General features: G+C 36.4%; 1 protein-coding gene across 3 annotated transcripts in view; it reads right to left on the bottom strand.

The window, feature by feature from the left end:
• Positions 1–26,335, bottom strand: part of LOC150078460 (epidermal growth factor receptor kinase substrate 8-like) — a 234,340-nt gene that overhangs the window by 137,033 nt on the left and 70,972 nt on the right. For all 3 annotated transcript variants that reach the window (XM_090384181.1, XM_090384182.1, XM_090384183.1), the window contains 2 exons: positions 12,547–12,630; positions 5,245–5,339 (listed from right to left, as the gene is read on the bottom strand). In XM_090384181.1, the coding sequence (XP_090240307.1) occupies positions 5,245–5,339; positions 12,547–12,599 (148 nt within the window). In that variant the 5' untranslated portion in view covers positions 12,600–12,630. The remainder of the gene's footprint in view (positions 1–5,244; positions 5,340–12,546; positions 12,631–26,335) is intronic.

The following is a 26,335-nucleotide window of genomic DNA, read 5'->3' as shown; positions in this document are numbered from 1 at the left end:
ATATACATCACAGTCTGATTTTATTTTAATGTTGGTGAATTTACATTTTTTGTGTGTGTGCACACTCTGATTGTTGTCGGAGGGCAATTTGTTTCATTTTACACTATGCAAATTTGTCACACAACGTAGCTATGGCCAGTGTTATCGTTTTAGCACCTTTCAGCTAGATTTGGATTTTTTTTTTGTCTGTTTATCTGAAACGAAAAACTACAAGGACTAAGAATGAGTTATTACTATATTAACGAGAGACATCTGAAATGCAGATCCTTTGATCCTCACTTATGGCATTCTGAAACTAGCCAATGCAATGGGAGCGACCCTTCCTGTAATTAGCGTTTATCCCGTGGTGCTTAGAGAGCAGAATAAGCGATGACCAGGCAGAGTAAAGCATCTACTTTAGTTACTCCACAGCATGAAGTTTCCAATGGTCTTCCCCTCTGGCGGTACCGTCTTTCAGCAGAATAATGCACCATGCCACACTGCCCGGATTGTTTGAGACTGGTTCGCGGAACATGAGGAAGACTTCCAAGTATTGCCCTGGCCTCCAAATTCCACAGACATCAATCCCATCGAGCATCTGTGGTTTATGTTGGAACAGCAACTCCGATCTGCAGCATCTCAACCATGGACCTTACAGGAGTTAAAGGATCTGCTGGTTACATGCTAGTACCAGATACCACAAGACACATTTAGAAATCTTGCAGCATCCATACCTCACCAGGTACGACCTCTTTTTGGCTGCACATGGAGGACCAACATCATATTAGGTAGGTGGTCATAATGTTTTGGCTCATCGGTGTATGTTATTCACTGCTGTAGATTTATTTATTTATTTACTATTCATTTCATTTTGTTACAATTTGTCTGCACAGTAGCACAGTGATATCGTCACCATCCTTCTCATACCAGGTGGAAAAGGCCTGGGTTCGAATCCCATCACTGACACGAGGAACTTTTATGGGCTTTTTGCCACTCCATGGCTCAGTTAGTCAGTCTCAGGTGTAGATAGCAAGGTTTTTCCCCTGCCAGAAACTCGTTTTTTGTCCAGCAAAACAGACAAATCAACCATAGAACACAATGCACAGCCAATGAATAAAAATATTTGGGAGGCCTAATATGATAACTTTTTTTGTCACAATTGGACAGAACAATTTGTAATTTTATTACTCTGGTGTCCGAAAATTTTTTTTATTGAAAATATGTTGAAGGATAATTTACAGATCAGAGAAAGATATAATATGAATTTCAAAAAGTTATTTTTCTTGTCTGCCCCTTTTTCTTTCCCTTTTATGCTCAGTTAACAATGAATGTGCTCCTCTGAAAAGAGAAGTATGCATTGATTTGCTTTGTGTGCAGTGCAATGCCAACTTTGTAGTGATTCTGTTATAAGTGATTTTATTATTCCATGTAAGTGAATTTATTATTCCAGGTTTCATAAGTTCACATGAAGGAGCATTCACAAATTATGAATGGTCCATGACGTCGGCAATCATCAAACATATAGTTTCCAATAATAATATATGTTACTCATTGCTGTAGATTTATTTTTTTTACTATTCTTTGCATTTTGTTACAATTTGACAGAATGATTTGTAATATTATTTATTATTCTGATCTCAGTATTTTTTTTTTATTGAAAATTTGTTGCTGTATCATTTACAAATCAGAAAGATATCATAATATAAATTTGCACTAATCACTCAGAATTCTTTAAATTCCTTTTTCTGAAACTTTCGTGATCAATGGCTCAAAGATGCTAAATATAAGAACTGACTCTGCAAACGGTGATTATTTAAATTAGATGGCGATTATTTAAAATGTTTTTGTAAATATTGTAAATGCACGCTGACAACCAAATTAAGTGATATTGAAATTACATAATAATATTTGGTTTCTTGGGTAAATTTCTAAGAATTCCAAAGGATGAGTTAAGAAAACAAGCTGCAGATTAGAAATCGCGCTTTCAGATACCAAAATCATTGAAGGCAATGAATTGCTCAAGTCTGTGAAGATGGCAGATACTGATGGCCATATGCTAGTTGAGGAAATGGAAGCACCGAAACCAATTCTTCCAGAATCGTGCTTCGAAAATCCTTTAAAAATTTAAAATTTCTTGCAACTAATGAAAGAGCCACTGGATTTCCGAATTTATTCATATCACTACCCTTCTTTACCGTGACTCCACTGTCAGGGTAAAGAAGCTTTTCCCGATTAAAGTTAATAAAACCATATATGAGATCGACAATACTTCAAGAGAGACTCAATAGCCTTGCAATTTTATCCATTGAAAGAGAAGAAGCACAAGAATTTAAATTTTGAGAACGTTTAGATTTTGCCGATAAAAGGGCAAGAAGAGTATCCCTCTGATTAGTTTTGTTTATATTATCAAAATGTCTGGTTACTTGTTAATAAATTGTAATAATATAAAAATAATAAAGAATTATTAATAGTTTTAGTTTTTCATTATTTCAAAGTATTGGGAGGTTAATATCGAATTTTTCAAGGGGCCCCACCAGCAAATTCCAATCGGGCATCACATTTGCTAAGGCTGGCACTGCTGACTGAGGTGTTTAAGACTTTGAATTCATTGAGCAAGCTTAATGCTGATGGCATTCTTCCTCTTGCTTTCACTACACACATGAAGGGGCATAAATTTAAATTGTGGAAGGATGACTGTAGGACAGATGTTTGTTGTTTGTTTGTTATTTGGTTTTTAGGAGCATTAGCAACTAAGGCCATATTGCTCCAGGGATATGCGGTGGTCATTCCCTGACCTTTCCGCATCCTCCGTATTTGGTGGTCACGGGCTCGAACCCCGGTCTAATCAAGAAGCGTGTGCTACGCACTACTGCTCCTGTCCACCTGGCTACGGAGGCACCTAGGACAGATGTGTGGAAGTTTTCTTCAGCCAGCAGGTTGTTGATTGAACTAGAGAACTAGACAAATTATTGGAGTGGATGGACAAGTGATGTGGGCGTTTTTTTATTTTTTTGGCTGCTTTATTAGTTTGCTTTCTTGCAGCATCTGCCACTACCAATACTAACATACTCCTATTCTCGTTTTCTTTTAACTAAAAGCATAGCCTCTCCCTCTTGTCCTGTCCTTCCTATACACATCATACTCCATATGTTTAAACGCTATATCCTTTATGACTCCAATATCCCTACAATGTCTGCATTTGATGACTTAATCGGTACTTCAAATTCATAAAATTTATTTACAATGTTTGTGGCATCAGCATACATGCTATTATATATGCATCTGTTCTTACTCTTAATTACCCTAACACAGTATACTTACTTGTTCCATGAAGACTCACAGCAACGTTTGAAATCTCCAACACCTTGCTTTCCAGACTGCTACATGTTCCAATAGAAGCAGTGCAAGAATGACTTTCCCCTGCGTCTACGGCTCCAGTTGATCTATTAACTCCCCAGAGCTAGCAGTTTTCCAACCCACCTAACACTGCCTTGATAGCCTCAGCAAATATCCTTGCACCCCTTCTATTTAAGCATATGCCATCCCTGAAAAAAAAACAGTCTCTCCTTTTAACAAACACAGACCATGATGAGAACATTTCTACCCCACAAGCCTTGCACAGTCTCTCCAGGTTAAATTGGTTAACAAGGCTCTCAACATGTGCTCTCTCCTATCATAACTGTGCAGAATTACAGACACTTTCATATTTAAACCTAACGTGACTTTCTTCCAACATTGTCCCATACTTGTTATGTAAATCCTCAGATTTCCTACTCTTAATATCATTAGTGCCCACATGTACAACACTATCATCTTTTGTGCCCTTAGAAGATATATGCTCTACAACATCCTCCACTTTTGCCCCTGGCAGACATAACCTGCTTCTATTCCACATATTCTTTTTGTACAATATATGGAGTCTCTCACCAACTGTGGTTTTTCCAACCATGGTTTTTGAGTGTATGCAGTTTGAGATGCATATTCTTATATTTTCTGAACTCTGAGTACTGAAAGGAAACAAAAAAAATATATACTCTGAAGTTTGAATAACCTTGATGTATTTTACTACTACATACAATATAGATACAATGAAAAAATTTCCCACTTCAGTATACAATATAGTGATTTCTACTTTCAGTGATTTCAGAAGCTTATGGCCACTACCTGCACAGTCTGGATGTAATGGAAGGGAAAATGTGAGTGGGGAGGAGTGAAAATTGGATAGCGGGACTTGGCAGGATAGCAATTCTGTTCTAAAAGATTCGGCAATAGGACAGTTAATTATGTACTACAATGTTGCAACTGCAAGGTAGCCAGTTATTATTATTATTATTTGATCTAAAATAATTATATTGTATGTTTCATCCTTTAAAACAACATATCATATAACCAGATCTTTTTTAATATATATATATATTTTTTAACAGCGAGTTCAGTACAGGGCCAGGCTTAAGGCACAATTGGGCGGTTTCCCTAAACAGGGCGCCAAAATTTAGGAGGCACAAAATGCCCCGAAAATTCACTGATTTGTTATAAATTTCAAGTCAGAGAGGGCACACCAAAAAATCTCGCACAGGGCGCTGACAGACCTGGGGCCGCTTCTGGTTCAGCATCTGTTAATGCATTTTTTTAGAGTGGCACGTACTGTCTCATCCCGCAGAGGATTTTCCACGAGTGTACAGTCTATATTACTACTTAATCTTAAAAGTACATTACTTAATCCTTTAATATGGCCTCTAAATATTCAAAAAGTGTTACAAGCGAATATTTAAAAAGAGCAAGGAAAGTTATGACAATGGAGGAGAAAATAAAAGTGCTTGATAGACTCGCACAGGGAGAGAGAGAGCAGCATCAATGACACAGGGCTTAGGGGTCAATGAATCAGCCATTAGGGCAATCAAGAAGAATAATGCTACCATAAGGGCAAGTGTTGCAAGCAGGACATCAAAAAGTTCTAAAATGTCTTGCATGTCTCATGATAATAATTTAGGGAAGATGAAGAAAGCCCCAAATGTAAGAATAGAAGACTAGGCCCAGAAAAATGGGCCCTTAAGCACTGCAGTGATTTGTGAAAGGCCAGATGCTTACACGGATGTGAAGATTTTACAGAACTTGTGAAAAAGACACTAGGGAGAATGCAAGTGCAAAAGACTGAATTCACAGCCAGTAATGGCAAATTCAAAACCTTTAAAAAGAGGTATAGTATCTCAAAAGAGGCATAACATAAAACATTGTGTATAACATAACATAAAGCAGCATAATTACCTGAATTATAACCATTAGAATATTGTGACATTGTTTTTATATCACTGTGCCGCCTATGTGGTGACATGGCTCCTCCCAGGTATGGCCTGGATTCACTAAAAAAAAAAACAATTCTTGAATCCACAGAATTTTCTATATATCTAAATAAAATGGTATATTCTACAAAAATGCATTAAAGGAATTATTGGCCTATTGAGGTAGCATGCCCCATGAAGTTGGAATTCAAAAATAATTCCACTAATTAAGAAAATTCACATTCTAAATAATTGCTGTGCTATATTAAGCAGACAGTGGAGGTGAAAATAAGTCTCTTAATGCTACAGTTAATGTTTATTTCCTGAATCACATCAATGATTTGGAATAGGATGGTCTGGTTCTTAATATTTTTATAGTCTGAAAAACATTCTGAGGTCAGATGAATCAAACCAGACATATAGACACAGTCCATAAGCTGTTCTTGGTGACTCTGAACCAAATAAAAATAATTTACTACTTGAAGAAACAAATTATCTAACAAAATGTGCTATTATATATGAAATTATTAATGTAAAAATTATAAAATATAAAAACTAAAATCTACAAAACACACTCTGCAGTTCATGGCAATGAGACTGTCAAACTTTAATGTTAAATATTGGGATTTACAGCCAACTTGAGAACTGTACCAAAAGCTTTATGCATGTAGACAGTCAAATGCTAGATATTACCATGATCCATTACAACAGATCATATGGATAGATCAATGACTATAAAAAATCTGTATGCTATATCCTTAATTAATCTTTGTGACTACCCAAATAGAAATAATTTAAATATTGATAATAATAGCTAACTACCAAAAGCTAGTTACTGTTTTACTAATTTTAGTTTGTATACTTTATGAGATATGATATTAGTAATTGTATATTTTAATTGAACATAAACGGTAATTTTATTTTTTCCTGTTATAATTGCATAATATTCTACATCATTGTTTTTTTTGCATATGTGTAAAGCACCAATTGTCTTCACCATGTATGTTTATCCATCCATCCACTATATGTAATAACTCAATACCTAGTTAGTGGATGGATTTTCACAAAATTTTAATTTGTTTGGCTCTTTTAGAATGATTTGTCAAGCCAATCCAAATTCATTAAAATGAGACCAACAGAAATCCATTGATTATTATTTCTTTTTTTCATACATATCACATAGGTTATCCATATACCTTATATCATAGCTGAAGTATTCAATATTATGTTTGTTGCCATGTTCTGATTGGAGGAATGAATAGGAAATTAGGAAATATGGAGAATGCACAGAAACAAAATGTTCTTAGTTCAAAAATAAGTCATTGCTTTCTGCTTTTTTTTTTTGTTAAAAATCATGAATTATTACCATTTTCTAATATTCCCAAAATGTAATGCATTGTGTACATTAACTAACTTGTTTTTTATTATATCCGAACTCAAACTTAAGTTGGTACTGAAAAATTTCAATGTCATCTTACAATATTACAAGTTCCTCTCCCCCCTCTAATGTTAAAGATTTTGTCTTTTCAATATAAAGGTTGGAATGGCAGTTCACAAAAAAAAAAAAAAAAAAAAAAAAAGAAATTTTTTGGTACTTTTGCTGCATTCATACTCTATTAAGGAATTAGTAAATATTCCAATAAAGTTAGAATATTTACTAAGTTCATTAGTAGTTTTTTTTTTTTTTTTTTTAAATGTAATAATAATGCTGTCATGTACTCATGCTCGTGAGCATATCGCATGGCTATACATAAAAGGCAAGGCTTTCCACAGTGTCAGAACAAACAGTGTTCACGTGTCCATATGCCTCACTTCCTATTCCAAAACATCCCACAGGTGTTCAATTGGATTGAGGTCAGGCAAATTTGAAGGCCAATCAAAATGGGTGATATCTTCATTGTGTTCCTCAATCTACTTGTGCACAGTGACACAGTGAAAACTCAACTTCGGAAGATCCCGTTTCTGTCCAGGAAAAAATTCAACATGCCAGGGTGCACATGGTCTTCTAAAAGCTGCTGGTAGACTCAACATGAAACATTGGTCCATGTACACCAGGATCCTAGTTCTTGCAAGAAAAATATGTGCCCCATATTAAGTAACCATAACCATCTGCCTGGATAGTGGGCACCATGAACGATGGGTCCACGGACTCATGTTGCTTGCACCACACATGAAGGTGTCCATCAGCACATTGCACCAGATATTTGGACTCATCTGACCAACACACTCATTTCCAGCCCTCCAGCAAATGGCATGTTGTTGACACAACGGCATTCACTGTCAACAATGATCAGTAGTGAGGAGCGAATGTCTCTTAAGTCGTCTGCTGTAGAACCCATATGTTTGAGTGTGCGGTGCATCATCAATTGGGATATCATTCTTGTATTCCCCATATTGTATTGCATTGTCAACTGTCATACAGTGACATACCATTTAACTGGTACAATGCACTGCACCCTTCACTCGCACAAACATCCACCTTACATAATTTTGAGAATTGTCACTTGTCAAATTTAGACATTCTAGGCAAAATACAGAACTGTAGTTTTGCATGATGTAAGACAGCTTCAGTGCTGTTCAGATATAAGTATGTACTGATTTGATGCACACAGTTTCTGGAGTTCAGCAAAAGTTTGTAAGATCAAATTTTTCATTTTAAAACTGAATTTGTAGTGTCAAAAATTCTTGTTCTTAATGCTAAGTGGTTATAAATAGAAGATTATTGTAGTTGTCATCATCAGATGAATCAGCAGAGAGAAATATAGCACTGGGCTTCAGATTTCTTGTCAGCAGGCCAATAATGACACTCAACATCTAGTAGCTTAATTTAAATATCAGTGGTGTATTGAGTTATAAATATAGGATATCTATCCCTTGGAGTATTGTAAAATTTCATTGACCATGGCATCTGTTTCTTTTGTCTGCCTGTGCAAACAGAAGATAGGATTATGATGATGCTTTCTTTACCACAACTCGAAATTTACATGCTAGATGTTTATCTGTTGAACACAGCTTTGAAATTTTGTAGCAAAAGGCAAGGTGGGGTGATGTGGGGGAATGCTCAGCAATAAGTAGTATAACTAAATATGATGATATTATTTTCCTATTATATATATATATATACACACACACACACACTTATATATCATGTAATATTACTGTACATATCAGCATTACTATGCTAGTCGTATAGTACTGCGATACAGCGTTGTATCTCAACTGTAATTTATTTTTTTAATTGTGTCTATAATGATTGAAAATATACAGGGTGTCTCAAAAAAGGTGTAACCAATTTTAAATGTTTGTAACAAATGTAATTTTAATGATAGAAACACAAAATCTGCACTAAATGTGAGAAAAACAGTTGAAGTTTTTACTGACATTCAACATGTACACCACTTGTTACACGAACAAAAAGGTGTAACCAATTTTAAATGAGCAATACAAACAATAGGAAACTAATAATCCTTTCAAGAAGTGACTGTGAGAGCGGATAATTACCAGGACATGCTTGGGCTTTATGTGTATTCTCAATTGGATGAACTGCCAAATGGGGCTATTTTCCAACAGAATGGAGTGCCGCCACATTGGGCTTTGAGTGTGAGGAAGACTCTTGATGACAAGTTTCCTGGCCGTTGGATTGGGCATGATGGTCCCATTGCGTAGCCACCATGTTCACCAGATTTATCCCCTTGTGATTTCTTCTTATGGGGATTCATCAAAGTCACAATCTACAAGACCCCTGTTGCAGACATCGCAGACTTAAAGCGCAGGATTACAAATGTAATTACCATGATTAAGAGTGATATCCTTGAAAAAACATGGGATAAATTTTATTACCGATTAGATATTGTTAATGTGACAAGTGGTGCACATGTTGAATGTCAGTAAAAACTTCAACTGTTTTTCTCACATTTAGTGCAGGTTTTGTGTTTCTATCATTAAAATTACATTTGTTACAAACATTTAAAATTGGTTACACCTTTTTGGGACACCCTGTATATCTGAATAGAGCAGCAAAGCATATGGCTCAGAGTTTGAGGATGCCTTCACTCAGAGGGAACTAACTGCAGTTTTCCTGTAAATCGAGGCCTTACTGCTTATAGTGTGTGACATGGATGCAGTGGATCGTAGCTGAACAGTAATGACACAGAAGCCTTTGTATGTGCTGAGCATAGACTGATTCAGCAAATATTTAGCATTTTGAGTGAAAAATTTAGGTGCCTGAAAAAAAAAAAAAAAAAAAAAAGTGCCATTGTCTATGAAAGAATTAATCAGGAAAACATCTAATACTCAGCTACCAAACTCAATGCTAAAGTCTACCCTTATATGTCTGGCTGCACAATGGGATCACCAAGAGCCAAAAGCACTAGTCCAAAAGGAGGTAGGTATTCTTGTTGAATATTATCATGGAAACCACGAATATTTCAAACAATAAGGATAGCTGGAATCAGACCAGATTATATCTGCCAGGACAAAAGTTAGACTGTAGAACTTTAGAGGTACAAAAGATGATAGTGTTATGAATACTGATAATCTGAGGCTTTACTTACTAGTTACAAGAAGGTTGTTTGTTTGTTTTTTGTTTGTTATTTGGTTTTTAGGAGCATTAGCAACTAAGGCCATATTGCTCCAGGATATGTGGTGGTCATTCCCTGACCTTTCCACATCCTCGGTATTTGGTGGTAACGGGCTCGAACCCCGGTCTAATCAAGAAGCGTGTGCTATGCACTGCTGCTCCTTCTCACCTGGCTACAGAGGCGCCTGTTACAAGAAGGTTTTGAGAAAAAGCCGGGAGTTAGTGCTCGATTTGAAAGTGTCAGAAATTATGCTAAGGAACGAAATTAGGGAATTTGTCAATAACTGAAAGTACTTAACAATCAGTTTGGTTCTTAGGGAATGTGATATACTCATAGGGTAGAATTTTTGTCTGCATAGCATCAGCTTCTAAAAAGAAGGGAGTGTTTTATAAAAATGGGATACACTTGAACAGAAGAGGTGCAAAAATATTTGCTGATGTTATCAAGGCAAAATTAGTGATTCGGCAAATTGCTAGTTTTGAGGGAGGATACACAGACTAATAGTTTAATGAAAGCCACCATAAGCAAAGGTGGAATTCACTCGAATTGCTTCTATAGAAATGTGCAATGGCCTAGGAAGCAGGTAAGGGATTACAAGGTCAGCTGGGGGTCCACATGAGACTAGCAATGGGATGTGTTAAGAGTTCCTAAAAACACAGTCACACACTTGCTTGCTTACACACTAACACTAGGAACTTAGTAAATAAATTTAAAGTACTGGTTCATTATTAAACAAAAATTATTGTAGGAGTATATTACAGAACAAATGACTGTGATGAGATAATGAACAACTCTAAAAGGAGATAGAGTGGGCCTGCAAATCAGAACATATCATAGGATGTTTTAACTTTCCAGATATTAATTGAAAAGTGTGCACTGCCTCAGTAGCAGAAGGTTTCTGGACAACTGCTTTCAATGCTGATATATTAAAAAAGAAACAAGAGAAAGCAATATTCCTGATCTGATAAGCTGCAATTCTTCATGTACTAAGAATTTTCAATTAAAAGAACCACTTGATAGTAATCATCATAGTGTACCAATGTAGGAATTAGTAAAAGAAATAGCTACTATAAGGGAAAAGGATTTTCTTTTTGCAAAAAATGATTACAATAGTCACACATAATTTTTAATTCTTTTCAGTGGGACACACTGATGTTAAAAAATGCAAATGGTAATTGGGAAGTTTTCGGGAAAGTAATAACATATGCTAACTTATCTTTTTATACCAACAAAAAGATACCATATAAGGTTCAGACCAAAATGGATGTTGGAAGAACTGCTGAATTTAGTGACAGAGAAGAAAATGAATTTGATGACCATAAATTATCAGAAGCCATAGAATCTTATAGTAAGTGTATATATTTGTCTGTAATAAAGCAGGTTATGAGAAGACTTTGCTAGTTTAATGCTAACATTTTGAAGATTGATGATCCTGACATGTATATAGTTTTCTAACAAACTTGTACAAATTTTGCATCTATATTCACACAGAAAGAAATTTTATAAAAGAGGATACCAGAACACAAATTGGGAATTAAATTATGTTACAGTAACATAAGAAAAGAAGCTGGAAAAGAAATTGTTGCAGCTAAAAGCTACATGACACACCTACATGACGTGCCTAGAATCAATGGAATCTAAGTTATATTAAAAGAAACAGGAAAAAAAATAATCAAATCTTTAGCTAGGATAATCACAGCATCTCTAGAGGGAAGGTCCTACAAACTGGAGAGGTAAAAATGTCTCTCCTATTCACAAGAATGGTTGAAAGAATGAAGTGAATGAGTAATTACAGACCAGTAAGTTTAAGTATGCACCTAGAAAAATAATGGAGTCATTAGTTAAAGAATTAATCCAAGATCATATGAATAGGGATAGAGCTGTATGGCAATCTCAACATTGATTTGTTAAGGGTAGATCATGCCTGGACAATCTGATTAGCTAATATGAGGTTAGCAAAGGAAACTGGATACACAGCATAGATTTCACACCATATACTTAGATTTTAGCAAAGCCTTTGCTTTTCCACATGAATGATTGTTGTATAAATTGAAGCAAAATGGCATAGATATAACTACTATTTCCAATGATACAAAATAATGCAAGGCAATAAATAACATTAATCAGATACACTACTTCAAAAGATCTGAACAAACTGGGCAGATAGGCTGAAAAACAGCAATTGAGGTTTAATATTAATAAATGCAAGGTAATGCATTTGAGTAGCGGTAATCCCAGAATATACCATTTGAGTAGCACCAAACTCAAAGTAGTTAATATTGAAGTATACTTAGACATAACTGACATGTCTATGAGATGTGTGCATACAGGCTACTAGGGCAGCTTATAGGGTTCTGTCAATGTACTTTTCCAGCAGAAACAGTGATGATTATCCCACTGTATAAAGCAGTGATAATCAGGAAATACCTTGAATACCGCATATATGTTTATAAACCACCTTTTAGGAAGGATGAAGAATTATTAAAAGGGGTGCAGAGAAGTGCTACAAGATTAGGCAGGAGCACCAAAAGAAACTGTTACCAAAAGGATGGAGTTTGGTAAGTTGAACATCTGCATGATAATCTATGTGGTGAAGTATTTCCCTTGTGCGTGCGTGCACACACACAGAGGAAACTTCATTCTGGTGTCTTGCAGCATTTTATTAATATTAATACAATTATTTCCGTCACAGATAAAATCAAATTTACCTCATATGTGAGTCTCTATCATCCCAGTTTTGTCCACCAGTCACACCAGGCATGGCTCATATATTAAATCTTGCTATCAAGCACCTAAAATATTATCAAATAAAATAAATGGTTTAAATTTTTATGCTATTACAAAGCCAACTGTAAAGCTAAAGTAAAATGAAATGCACCATCTATTAAAGTAAATTTCAATATGGAAAAGGAACTGTTTCAAAGACTATTTTAAAAAAGAAACACTAATTACCACAACATCAAATACACCAAGTTAATACTACAATTAGGGTTGTGCTTGGCAAGGCACAATTCTGCTACATGAGTACCAGTATATCCTAATATTCAAAATAAAATTAAATCATAAAAATAAGAAATCAGTACTCGCCCTCAGCAGTGTAAACACACAACTCCCCATCCAAAAAGATGCGCCTTCATACCCACTAAAGCATGAGTGCCACTTTCACAATAAAAATGAAATTAAAGACAGGAAACTCACAAGCACAACCACCACCTCTTCAAGGGATTGTCAGTGCTTGTGAGCTCCAAAAAGAATCATATCCGTCTTTGACAACTATCCAGCCAAATGGCAACTTATATCCCTATATGATCTGAAGATAGAAAGAAAATAATGAACAAAGTAACCTCAAAATGATAAAGTATACCACAGCACTGACCACTGTAAGTTAAACAAGATAATGTAACAAAACAAATGTACATTTGAATGTCATCTCAGCTAATCAACATGTTAAAACCAAGTGCAAATATTCCCTTACTGTCCCCTTGAAGAGGTGGTGCTTGGAAGGTCCCTGTCTTTATTTAATTCTATTTTTATTTTGCAAATGCACAACTCCATGCCTAAAGGGAAAATTCCATTTTCTGTTTACAGAGTTGTGTATTTGCAATCCTGGGAATGAATGTTGATTTGACATTTTAATTTTGTGATTTTATTTGGAATATTAAGGTATCTTAATGCTCATTAGCATTAGAGGCATATGATGCAAGAAAACAAGCTAATATAACATCAGCCAAAAAAAAAAAAGAAAAAAAATCTTCCCCATTTCACCCATCCATTCACTTCCAAAGTTTGTCTAGTTCATTGAATTTAAGCTGTTAACTTCCACAATGACAAATAGAAGTTTGTTCCAACAATCGACCACCTGCTGCCTAAAGGCAAATTTCCACACATCTAGCATTAGCATTAGTAGAGGCATATGATGCAAGAAAGCAAGCTTATGCAGCATCAGCCAAAAAAAAAAAAAAAAAAACTTCCACTTCACCCCTCCGTTCGTTCGAAATACCTGTCCAGCTGAGCCTTAAATTTATTTAGGCTATCAACTTCCACAACAAGGGATGGAAGTCTATTCCACCAAGCAACTACCCGCTGGCAAAAGGCAAATTTCCGCACATCTATCCTACATCTGTCTTTCCTCAATTTGAATTTATGCCCTCTCAGGTGATTTTTCTGAGCTAGAGGAAGAATCCCACAAGCATTGAGCATGTTCAAACCATTCAACACTTTATACACCTCTATCAGATCACCTCACCGGTGCCTAGTCTCCAGACACTGTAATTTGCAAAACTTAAGCCTTTCTTCGTAAGAGCAACCCTTTGTTCCATTCACTAATCTTGTTGCCCTTCTCTGTACTCGTTCCAGCAGCTTTACATCCTTCTTGAAATGAGGCCTCCAGACCTGTATACAGTACTCAAGGTGTGGCCTGACCATTGCCTTATACAAGGGAATAATCACCTCCTTATCCCTGCTAGAAAAATTCCTGTATATCATTGACAAGACACCATGAGCTACTCTTGCAGCCCGTCTGCACTGCTCAGAGAACTTCATATCTGCCTGCACAATTACCCTCAGGTCCTTTTCATTCTCTACCACTGTCAGTGTAGTACCACAGATTTCATACGTTGCTCTGGAGTTGCTGTTTCCCATATGTAGTACTTTACATTTGTCAATGTTAAACTTCATTTGCCACCTCTCAGCCCATCTGCTCAAACTTTCCAGATCCTGTTGCAGCAGCATAGCGTCAGTAGTGTCCTTAACAACCCTGCCAACTTTGTATCGTCTGCAAACTTGGACATTAAGCTTGATACCATCATCAATATTATTTATAAATACAGAAAACAATAATGGACCCAACACTGAACCCTGAGGGACTCCACTAATAACATTAGTCCAAGATGAGCAGTGTCCATTGATTACCACACTCTGCCTTCTCCCATCTATTCTACAACTGGCTTTCCTTGATTTGAATTTATGACCCCTCGGGTTTGGAATCTGAGCAAGAGGAAGAATCCCATCAGTATTGAGCTTGCTCAAACCATTCAAGGTCTTATACACCTCAATCAGATCAGCTCGCAGGTGCCTAGTCTCCAGATGCTGTAATTTGCAGAACTTAAACCTACTTGGCAACAGCAACCCTTTTTTCCACTCACTACTCTCGTTGCCCTTCTCTGTACTTAACCAGTATGCAGTACTCAAGGTGTGGCCTGACCATTGCCTTATACAAAGGGATAATCACCTCCTTATCGCTGCTAGCAAAGTTCCTGTATATCATTGACAAGACCCCATCAGCTGCTCTTGCAGCCTGCCAGCACTCCTCAGAAAACTTCATATCTAACTGCAAGAGCAGCTCATGGGGTCTTGTCAATGATATACAGGAACTTACCCATATGCAGTACTTTGCATTTGTCAATGTTAAATTTCAGTTCCCACCTCTCAGTCAATCTGCTCAAGTTTTCTAGATCTTGTTGCAGTAGCGTACCATCCTTACTGTCATTAACAACCCCACCAACCTTTGTATCGTCTGCAAACTTGGATATTAGGCTTGATGTACCTTCATCAATATCACTGATAAATACAGAAAACAACAATGGGCCTAGCACAGACCCCTGGGGAACTCCGCTAACATTAGTCCACAAAGAGCAGTGTCCACCAATTACCACTCTCTGTCTTCTGCCACTCAGCCATCCTTTTATCTGTTGTAGCAACTTACCCTTAATGCCATACCTCTCCAATTTTTTCAGCAGTCTTTCATGTGCAACAGTATCAAAAGCTTTCCTGAAATCCAAGTATATGATATCAAAATTATTTTTTGCATCCAGTTCCTTTGTGACCACATCATAGTATCCAATCAAATTGGTCAGACAAGACTCCCCCCTTAACAAACCCATGCTGTGTCTGAACTATAACTGCAGTCTTGTCTAGGTGATTCTGCATCTTTAACCAGTCTCTCCATTATTTTCCCCAGAGCAGAAGTTAAACTAACAGTGCTGATGGAACAAATGTTGATTTGATTTTTTTATTTTGTGATTTAATTTGGAATATTAAGGTATCTTAATACTCATGTAGCAGAACTACACATTGCTTGGTGTAACTCTAATTGTAACATTAATTTTCTGCATTTGTTTCTTGGCAATTAGTGTTTCTTCTTTAAAATAGTATTGGAGTCAAAACCAAATTATCTTTATAATAATGTAATAACTTTTTATTTTTTTATTGAAACAAAAAGTTGTTTAAACATTGGATGAATAATAAATATTTCATATAAATTTTGGGAAATACTAATAGTTCATTTTAAATAATTAAGCATCATTTAAGTTATACCCCTTCCCATTTCATTGGGTATGCTGAGGTCTGTAATCTTCAGTCATAAAGAATTTCAGAACCAGAGGCCATAAATTCAAATTACAGGATAAGAAGTTCAGACTGGATTGTAAGTTTTATTTTCAGCCAAAGAGTTGTTATTTACTGAAACAATTTGCCATCACAGTTTTTAATTTTTATATGAAAATCTCAAACATGAGGTATTAAACCCTATAGTACCTAGAACCATGCATGGATTGAAGGTTGAGAAGATGGAAGAAGATATTTTTTGACATTAGACTTGAACTTCTGTAGATTTTTTCCTCTCTTCTTCATGCAATTTCTTCAGAATGGATTGCACATTACTACCAAAGAATTGATCTACCCCTCATATTTTTAACTGATTCAACTGGTCTCGCATAATGTCATCAACGTCTAAGGATAGGCATAAATCACTCTCTAATGCATAAACAGCATTATCAAATAAGGGTAGGACATTGTGCAGAAAAAACAGGTAACATTCAGGTAAGCTGTAGTTATCTTGTTTCTTCTGGCATATGCCACAGACTCAGAACTTAAATTTTCTTTGTTATAGCCAAAAAACTTTTGAATGGTCTCAGAACAGTTATCTTTTCCTTTGGATATAAGGTAAGCTTTTAGAACTGGTCAGTTATGTGCAATATGCTGAACATCTGTTAGAAGAGACAGCTACCTTGTTGACACATGATGTAATATATTTTTATGCTCAATATCAACAAACTCACAAAAGTGAGTCAGTTGATCCATTCATTTTGCAGATGAAGTGAACTCACTAAATACTTTGAAGACAAAGCACTCAATATTGCAACTTAGGGAGTTGCTGCCCTTCTTAACACAATTATTAATAATTGTGGCATTTATAGTTTGCTTTAACCATATGCTTTACTTCTTTCTGTTGTCAGCTGTAGAATTATGCATTCTATAGCTGACGACACATCAGCACTGTAAACACTGATATTCTGCAAGGAAAATTCATTACTCTCAATTTTTTTTGATACAATCAAAAAAAGTCAAGTGATGTTTCATTAGGATCTTCATAGAAATCTAATATCTTCTGGTATATGCCATTTTCTGTATTGAAGTATTCGACTATATGAAAATGTTTTTATATTTCTCATATTAGAGGCATCAGAAGAGATGGAAAAATAATCAGACTCCTTCATAACATCTACAGTGCATTGATGAGCAAATGGACCTAGTACATTTAGCATGAAGTGTGACAGTCATCACTTTAGTACACCCACAAGAAAACTTCTTAACTATATTATTGTCTTCAAAAATCTTATGAATGAGCTTAGAATGGCAGTCAAACCATGCTTCACATTATGAAATATTGATAGGAACAATATTTCCTGCTCCTACCATTAGCATATTCTCTTCAAAAAAATATTTTTTTACAAAAACATGATTAATTGATTGAGTTTGAATTACAGAATTTTTTTTATGCTTTTTGCAATTCATAAGTGTCTACACAGTTCCCAAGCATTCATATTTTACAGAAAATATTGAATGACACCAATTGCATTGACCATTTTGTTGATCCTCCTTAGCAAGCCATTTCTCATTATGCCCCCACTCATCCTTGTAAACAGTCTTTTCTTTTACAGTACATTTGCTGAGCTGGTATGCAGCTCATGTTCATGATCATAATTTGAATAACTGTTTTTCATCTTCACTGAACAAAGGGTTAACACGAAATTATTTTTTTAACAAACTAAAACTCACAGATGACTTACTAAATTATAGTTAAATTATTTTTTTTTTTTAACAAACTAAAGTCGACTGGAACGTTATAACCCATTTCCTGACGTTTACCTGGAGAGCAAGTTTAAAAACACAATTTAATTAAGGTTGTGGCTACTGCATAATGTTTATTTTGCAGCGGGAAACAGTATGTAATTGTTTATAATTCTACACTAATTTCACCGACACTGAGGTGAAAGTGGTACCTTCAGCACTGAAGTGAAAGCAAAAAATTGGATGGTGTCTATCTCGAATTCCGGACCATTTTGCGTCACGGGTATGACCATCCGGGTTCAATTCCGAGATTGTCCAGGCCAATTCAGGAGAGCTGGCAATCCTACTTCAGCTGCAATATAGCATAAGCCTATGCGATATATAACGAAAAAATAAATAATTTCCGCATTTCTATCGGTCCTGAACCAAAAGGAACCAAATTTAAAATCTTATGAAAATCCTGCACTAGGTGTATGGATTTTCCATAAAGTATTAAGTTGACACCTTTGCCTAGGTGTCAAGTTAATACTTTCGAACTCACAGACAATAGGTACGCATATATGCTAACGCACCGAAAAAGTATGTCAGCAGGATGGAAATTTGCTGATTAAATAAATTAATCAAATGTTACACTGAAACCTTATTTTTGTCTGTTATGACCAACCTGCACGGCATACTACGATCCACTTGGATCACAAACAAAGTCAATCATCGAATCCAACCTACTGCTGGTTAAAGTAAAGTAACTGTTGTGTTGCCGAACAGTGCTAAATGTGTACATTCTCATTCCACACATTTTCAGATATTTCTGAATATAGAGATATGAGAATCTTTGAGAATTCCAAAGGCATTTCCAAATTAGATCATTATCATTCGCTACAAGTCCTAACATCCCTACCTCGGGGTAGACCTATAAAATTGAATTAAATGCATGAGTAAATAAAATATATTAATTAAAAAACATGAACAATTAACAAATATGCATTATAAGACAGACTTTAACCTCCATCAAGAAAAAAGTCCACACCGAAAATATTGTCTATCAAGCGGATTTATATAACAATGCGTTGTGGCGAAAAGATGTTGCTACTAACCAAATTAAACCAAAATTTTGGCAGTGGACATAAAGGTAATTGCTAATCCTAACTTCGAAATAACTATTTTATTTTGTTGATTAACAGTGATTACGCATATCTTTAATTTGGAAATAAAACATTTTCAAATACAGTGTATTGAACTTTAATAAAAGATATTTCTAGTAAATATCGGGAATCAGTTTTGAGTTTAGTGTCCATTAAAAAAAAAAAAAAAAAAATATATATATATATATATATATATATATATATATATATATATATATCATATGCAAGGCAGTATTTTAAATCTTACCAGGGAATATACAGTTTCGATTAACTTGTACCTTGTTATAAAAAAGATTAAAATACAGTATACTGTACTTCTACTTAAAAGTAACAATAGTTGATATATTAAAACTCGAGAAAACAGCTAAAATGAAAACTGAATGTAACTAAAAATTAAACAAACAGCTAAACCAACAAATTTATAAAACAATAAAAAAATATATACTTTTAATTAGAATACTTATCTATTTAATTTGAATATTATGAAGTATTTTCTCAATTTGTTTACCGGACAGTAAGTTTAAATGCCTTACTGTGCGGTCAACACAATATTAGGCAACGTAGTGACATTTAAAAGTTTGTTATAATGATCAGCAGAAACCAATAAGAGACAAGCATCATTCAGTGAGATTGTGAGGCTATCGACCTATCGTATGGCAACTTACCAGAAAGTTACAAATTAAGTTTCCGTTGTTTCTTTCTTGGCCTTTGCCGAAATGTCTTACCTACAACTCAAAAAAATTCGTGATATCAAAAGCTGCGTATATAAATGTCCAATAACAAAATTGCCATAACCGCCAGCCACCGGGGGTGCCCAAAGACCTGAGGGGATATTAGCATTAGTATAGGCATGTGACGCAAAAAAGCAAAGTTTTTATACAGCTTCAGCCAAAAAAAAAAAAAAAAAAAAATCCGTTTCACGCAACCATTGGATCTAAAAGTTTGTCCAGTTCTTCCTTGAATTTATCAACTTCCACAAGAACATCTCGCTATCAACTTCCACAACAAGAACAGATAGAAGTTTGTCCCAGCAATCAACCACCCGCTGGCTAAAGGCAAATTTCCGAACATCTATTCTACAACTGTCCTTCCTCAATTTGAATTTATGTCCCCTCAGGTTCGTAATCTGAGCAAGAGGAAGAATCCCATCAGCAAGGCCTTATAAACGTCAATCAGATCACCTCGCAGGTGCCTAGCCTCCAGACGCTCCATTTGCATTTTTAAGCCTTTCTTGATGAGAGGATCCCTTCGTTTCCCCTCATGTATAACAGATATATAGCTGTTATACATGAGGTATAACAGGTATATACCTGTTATACCATTAGGGTACTTACCCACTCACCAATGAGGGGACAAATAGCTCTGAAACGACCGTCTGGGTGGTGGTACTCACTAAGAATAATTAAGAATACTTTTCTCTACTGGGGAAGCGCTACCTACTCGAGGTATAATGAGATAATATTGTCTCATCTTGTGAAGGAATTCGCAAGATGAGACAATATTCGTAATGATGCCACTGCACAACTTCAGCTATTGCACTAACTTATATGTCTCATTCTTCCTTAAATTTATTCACTTCCACAACACCAGATAGTAGTTTTCCTCCACCAATCTGGCTGAAAGCAAATTTCACACATCTATTCTGCAGCCAACATTTTTCAATTTGTGTGTGTGCCGTCAAAGAAAAAGTTCCTGTATACCATTGGCAGAATCCTATGAGCTGTTCTAACAGCCTGTTGGCACTGTTCAGGAAACTTCATGTCGGACTGTACATATAATTATCCCTAAGTCTCTTTCGTTCTCCATCACCTTGGCCCTCACTGGTACTACAATTGGTATAATCACCGCCCTCTCCACACCAGGTGGAAAAGACCTCAGCTCGAATCCTGTCAATTATGCGAAGAATTTTTATGGGTTTTTTTATACAAACATGCCTGAGTTAGTCGATCTCAGGCATTTCGTCCTAAAACTCGGGTTTTTCGTATTTACCTATCCGTTTTGCTAGAGCTCAAAAAACGTGAATGTCCACGGTTCACTCGCGAACCTCTTAGTGCTTCTCTTGCTGAAAACAATTACTTTTGTTTTACATAGTATTTTTTTATTACAGGGAAATCCAAGAAAGTAATCGGACTCAATCTCTTCCAAACTCTGTGTTACTGAACTGCATGATTCGCTGTATTTTTTATCATATTTATAAAACAGAGGTTACCAAACTTTCTCCGTTCACGGCGCCCTTAAGTGTCACAGTAATTTTCTCACGGCGCCCCTAAGCTAAAATAAATACCTAACAGTTCTGTTTATTAAATAGTTCCAAACAACTTAATAAGTAATGTTGAATCTGTGAACTGGCTCAAGCTAGTAGTTCACGCGGTGTCCGACAGATGTCGAGTATCGCTGCGGTTCCCTCGAAAATTTAAAATATCCCGCGGCTTCCCAGGACGCCGCGGCGCACATTTTGGGAACCATTGGTTTAGAATGATATTTTTATCATATGTATGTTTCACTATCATATATGTTTCAATATCATATCATATTGAACGATATTTTTATCATATTTATGTTTAGAAAACAACCGTACGACTAAGTTGCGTGCTAGAACAATAGAAGACAGCCATTCCCTTTCATTTTTCAGAAAAAAGTTCATTGCAGTAAATTATATTAATTTAAAAAAATAATAATAACAAAAAAAAATTCTTAAAAGTAGTGTTTCTAAAGTGCTCGTTATTATATCGCAAATTTTGGTTGTCTGTGCACAAAGAATGTTGAAATGTTTTAGATTCGTGATAAGCAGACTATAACCACATACTTAGACAGAAACACAGAGCAAAAAATTAAATTACCATCATTATTAAGTTAACCTTATGAGGTAGTTATCTATTTATTTTTGAAACCATTTCTGGAAAAGGGTGTGCCACGATACGCATTGAAGACTTCCGTAGCTCCTACGCTAAAGATCCACCTCAGTGAGCCACATCACACTCTGCCGCCTTCAATGAAAGTTTGGCTTCAAGCCTAACAAATATCGAGGCCATCTCACTTGTTTTACGACATCCAAAAACAGAGACACAAAAACCATTTTCTTGGCACCTAATACTTGTAATCTTTTCTGAGTAAATTATTCAGGACCATATTTCTCTAAAATAAAAAAATTGCACGACGTACATATAGAAAACGAGTTTTTTTTAAAAAAATAAAATTATCGAAACTGTCATTTCGAAATCATCCAGAAATAAACAATTATTATTGGATGTCTAATTAATAATGTGTGAAGACAGTAAGTATTCTGCAGTCAGTTTTACTATTTTTGGAGATTTAAAAAAAGTTTTACACGAAAAAAGAAAATACACGAAAAACATCTCCACAGACAGACTTATTGAGCTAGAGTGTGCAAAAACCCGTGAAAGTTCTTATAAGGCGATATGTGATTCGATTCGAACTTTTTCAACATGGAGTGGATTGACTAAGGCTAAAACCACTATACTATACTGCTCGATTACAGTAAAAATTAACAGAACAAAATGCAAAATGTTTTTCATTAATATTTTATGAACAGCGTCGCCGAAGACGAATATTTGATATAATAGGCATAAATCAATCTACCACCTTACAGAGACGCACGTTATGCAAATTATTAATGCCTATAAAAATACGGATTGCGACCACATCACTTCATTCCCGTTTTTTGGCTTGTTCAGTGGGATAGCCACATCCTAGTACTCAGGATGGCAAGTCATCGTCGTTTAGATGATTCTTTAGGATGGCAGCCGTTGAACGACTTGAAACCGGGCAGTCACAGGCGGAGGTGGCACATTGGCTTAATGTTTTTTTAAAATTAATTAATTTATTTAATTATTTTTATTTTATTTTATTTAAATATTTATTTATTATTATTATTTTATTTATTTATTATTTTTTTAATTAATTAATTTTTTTTTCTCTCTCTTGGTGTAGGCAGCCAGGGGGTGGTGGTGGTGGTGGTGGCGGCTCCCAATGGTATTGCACTCCATCCATTGGTAGTGGAGTTGGCGCTTGATGCACAGTTAATAAAGTAATAATGTTTGCCGCCTGGTCCCCCTTCCCTGAGCTCTAATGAGCCTGGGGACGGGGAGCCAGGTGGCAAACATCCTCCGTGGGTGTTTCCCCCCCTTGTGGCAGAGTTGCCTGTTTTTTTTTTTTTTTAGATTTCATTTAATATAGAATATATGGTGGAGATGGACACTTCTCTAGGTGCCACCATAGGCAATTATATACAATGATAATAATGGAAGAAGTTTCAGGAGATAGGAACCATTACAAGACTATCTGGCTCTAACTGCAAGATGTCCTGTCATCAACTGTCTCTTGAGGTTGCTGAGGCCACAGGTGAAAACATTTCCAACTGAATTGTGGACTCTATGCAAGGATGCCAGTGTTTGTATCGCATTAACCCCAAACCACCATAGAGCTCGTCGTTCATGGCTACTGCCATGAACATGTGACCTGGAGCTCTAACAAATGGGGTACAGTTCTGTTCTCTGACGAATCCCATTTTAGCCTAAAAACAGATTAAAACGTTATTTTCTGGAGACAATGAGGAATGTGGTACCATCCCTCCAACATTAGAGGAAAGGGACACTTACAGTGGAGCCAGTGTTCTCGTGTGGGGGTGGAATAGTGATCAACGGCGCACCCCTCTTCATGTTTTTGATAAGGGTACCATAACTGCGAAGAGCCAAGAACAGATGCCCCAATCCTGTGTGCGACTTTTTAGGGGGCCTTTGGTCCAGATTTTTTTCATGGACAACAATGCCCCTCACATAGACTCAAGTAGTGGAACAATATCTTGAAACGGAAGATATCCAATGACTGCCGTGGCCAGCACGATCAGCAGACTTGAATTCGATGAACATGTGTGGGACACCCTTGGGCATCGCATTGCTCACTAACAGCCAACTTCTCAGTCAGTTGGTGAGCTAAGGTCTGCGCTGGTGGAAGAATAGGATTTTTTGCCACAGAATCTTATAGACACCCTTATATCGAGTATGATTCTCCGCTTTCAGGCCTGTTTAGGCGTTGGAGGAATTCGTATGTCATACTGATGTCTTGTGACCATATTTTTGAACATCTTGAATCAACTTCCGTAACGTGATCTTTTTTGGTAATTGTTATACAACCCCTATAAATGTCCCTTATCTGTGTCCGAAGTTCTCGCTGTCTACTAATTGCATTGTTATTCTATGATACACCACCACCATACCAAATTTTGTCCCGCTTCATCGCAAACTGCACAAGTTACACCACATTTTCTACGTGTTCTGTTAATTTTTTCAAGCCGTGTAGCTGCGAGCGTGCGATGTAGGGATGTGCTGTTAGTTCACATGGGGACTCACTTAAGAAAATTTTCTTGATGAATCTTGAAGAATTTCTGCGATTGGACTGGGTCTAAAAATATTGGTTGCCAGGAGACAAAGGGGACCCACCCACAACTATTATATTTTCAAGCTACTAAAAGGTCATTAACAGTTTTAACATATCGTCTAATGTTATTGCAAGGGTGCCCATTTGCCATCGGAAAAGTTGACACCTGACCAGTCCGCCACTGGTAATAAGTGTAAAGTGACCAGATGTCCCAGATTATGCAGGACAATCCCGGATTTAAGTTGTTTGAATTATTAAGAAAATTTCACTCCACAGAAAAATATGTTTCATTTCTGTTGTTTTTATTGTTAAAAGAAGTATGTATTTTTATTATTATTATCTCACAGAAATACCAATATCCCCGCACACCACCAAGCTGAGGAGGTGCAAAACATAGTCATACAAGCATCTGAAATCTCTATCCCAAGAAAGAAAAGAAGATTCAACCATGTGGCCTGATGGACTAACAATCTCACAGCTATGAGAATGCAAACAAGGGCAGCCAGAAGAGATTATAAGAGGGCAAGAAGAGATTACTCTAGGAGTCAAAATGATGTAGCAATCCTTCTGGAGCGGTACAGAATAAAAACACAAACAAAAGATACATACCTGGGAAACAGACCCTTGGGGGTCTTGTGCACCGGCTGGTAACCACAAAATGCCATCCAGGGGAAATCTTTTCCTCTACCCAAGATGGAGAAAATGAAGAAACTACCTCTTGGAGGAAGTCCGTGAATAGGATCCTTCATGCCATTGTCCACCAAGATGACACCAGCCAGGAGACAACAATGCAAACAACCATCTCACTCACAGAAGTACAACTGAAGAAGGTCCTTTTACCAGAATAGAGATTGAAGAGGCTATAATGTCAAGCAAGTCTGGCAAATGTCCTGGCACTGATGGAATTGAGGTAGAAATCCTCAAACAAACTTGGAAAGAATTTCCTCTGTGCTTGAAAATCTCTACAACACATGTCTACAGGAGGGAACCTTCCCTCATACCTGGAAGAAGACGCTACTCAAAAGCCTTACCAAGCCTGCACTGGATCCAAACTCGTATCGACCCATTGCCCTGCTGCCAATTTTAGGCAAAATTCTGGAAAAACTGATGGCACAAAGAGTATTGACCTATATCCATCACAAACATTTGCATCCCCTCGCCAGTATGGGTTAACTGAAGGGCGCTCTGCAGAAGATGCGATGACTTCTCTAGTCTCCACAACAATAAACACCACCAAGAAGTACTTGCTTGTCCTTGTTGATTTTAAAGAGGGCATTGACACCTTATGGTGGCAGAGTGTCCTGGAGAGACTCAGGAAGCATGAAGTCTTGAACCTGCTTTATCTGCTGTTTACCAGCTACTTCTCCGACTGAACACTTCTTGTCAGATCTAACCAACTGGAAGTTCATAGGCCTGTCACCAGAGACTGCCCGCAGTGGGTCCATCCTGGGGCCCCCTGTGTTGGACAATGGTATTTGTTATCTGGCTCAGAAAAGAATACCCAAACACTATCTTCCTGGCATATGCAGATGACCTTGCCATGCTGGTAGAGGGAAACTCCAGAGCCCAAAGAGAACAACAGATCAATACAATCATGACATATCTCCAAGACTGGACTACTCATCATAAGCTACAGATTTATCCACGCAAGACAGTACAGATGCTCCTCAAGGAGAAATTAGACCTGGCAAGGCCACCCACTGTTAGATACAATGGCCAATACAAAATACCTTGGAGTAATCTTTGATTGCCGACTCTGTTTTTTCCAACATGTCAAGTATGTCAACGAAACAGTCAATACATATATAAGAAGGATTATTAATATTACTAAGGAGTAGGACCATAAACCCCGAATCCTAAATCTATACTACAATTGTATTGTGCTTCC

Source organism: Mastigoproctus giganteus, chromosome 11 (assembly GCF_048544385.1).
Source record: "Mastigoproctus giganteus isolate SK-2022 chromosome 11, ASM4854438v1, whole genome shotgun sequence".
In the NCBI taxonomy this organism is placed as follows: Eukaryota; Metazoa; Arthropoda; class Arachnida; order Uropygi; family Thelyphonidae; genus Mastigoproctus; species Mastigoproctus giganteus.
Note: the sequence above shows the minus strand (reverse complement) of the source record. Positions and strands in the feature narration are given on the sequence as shown.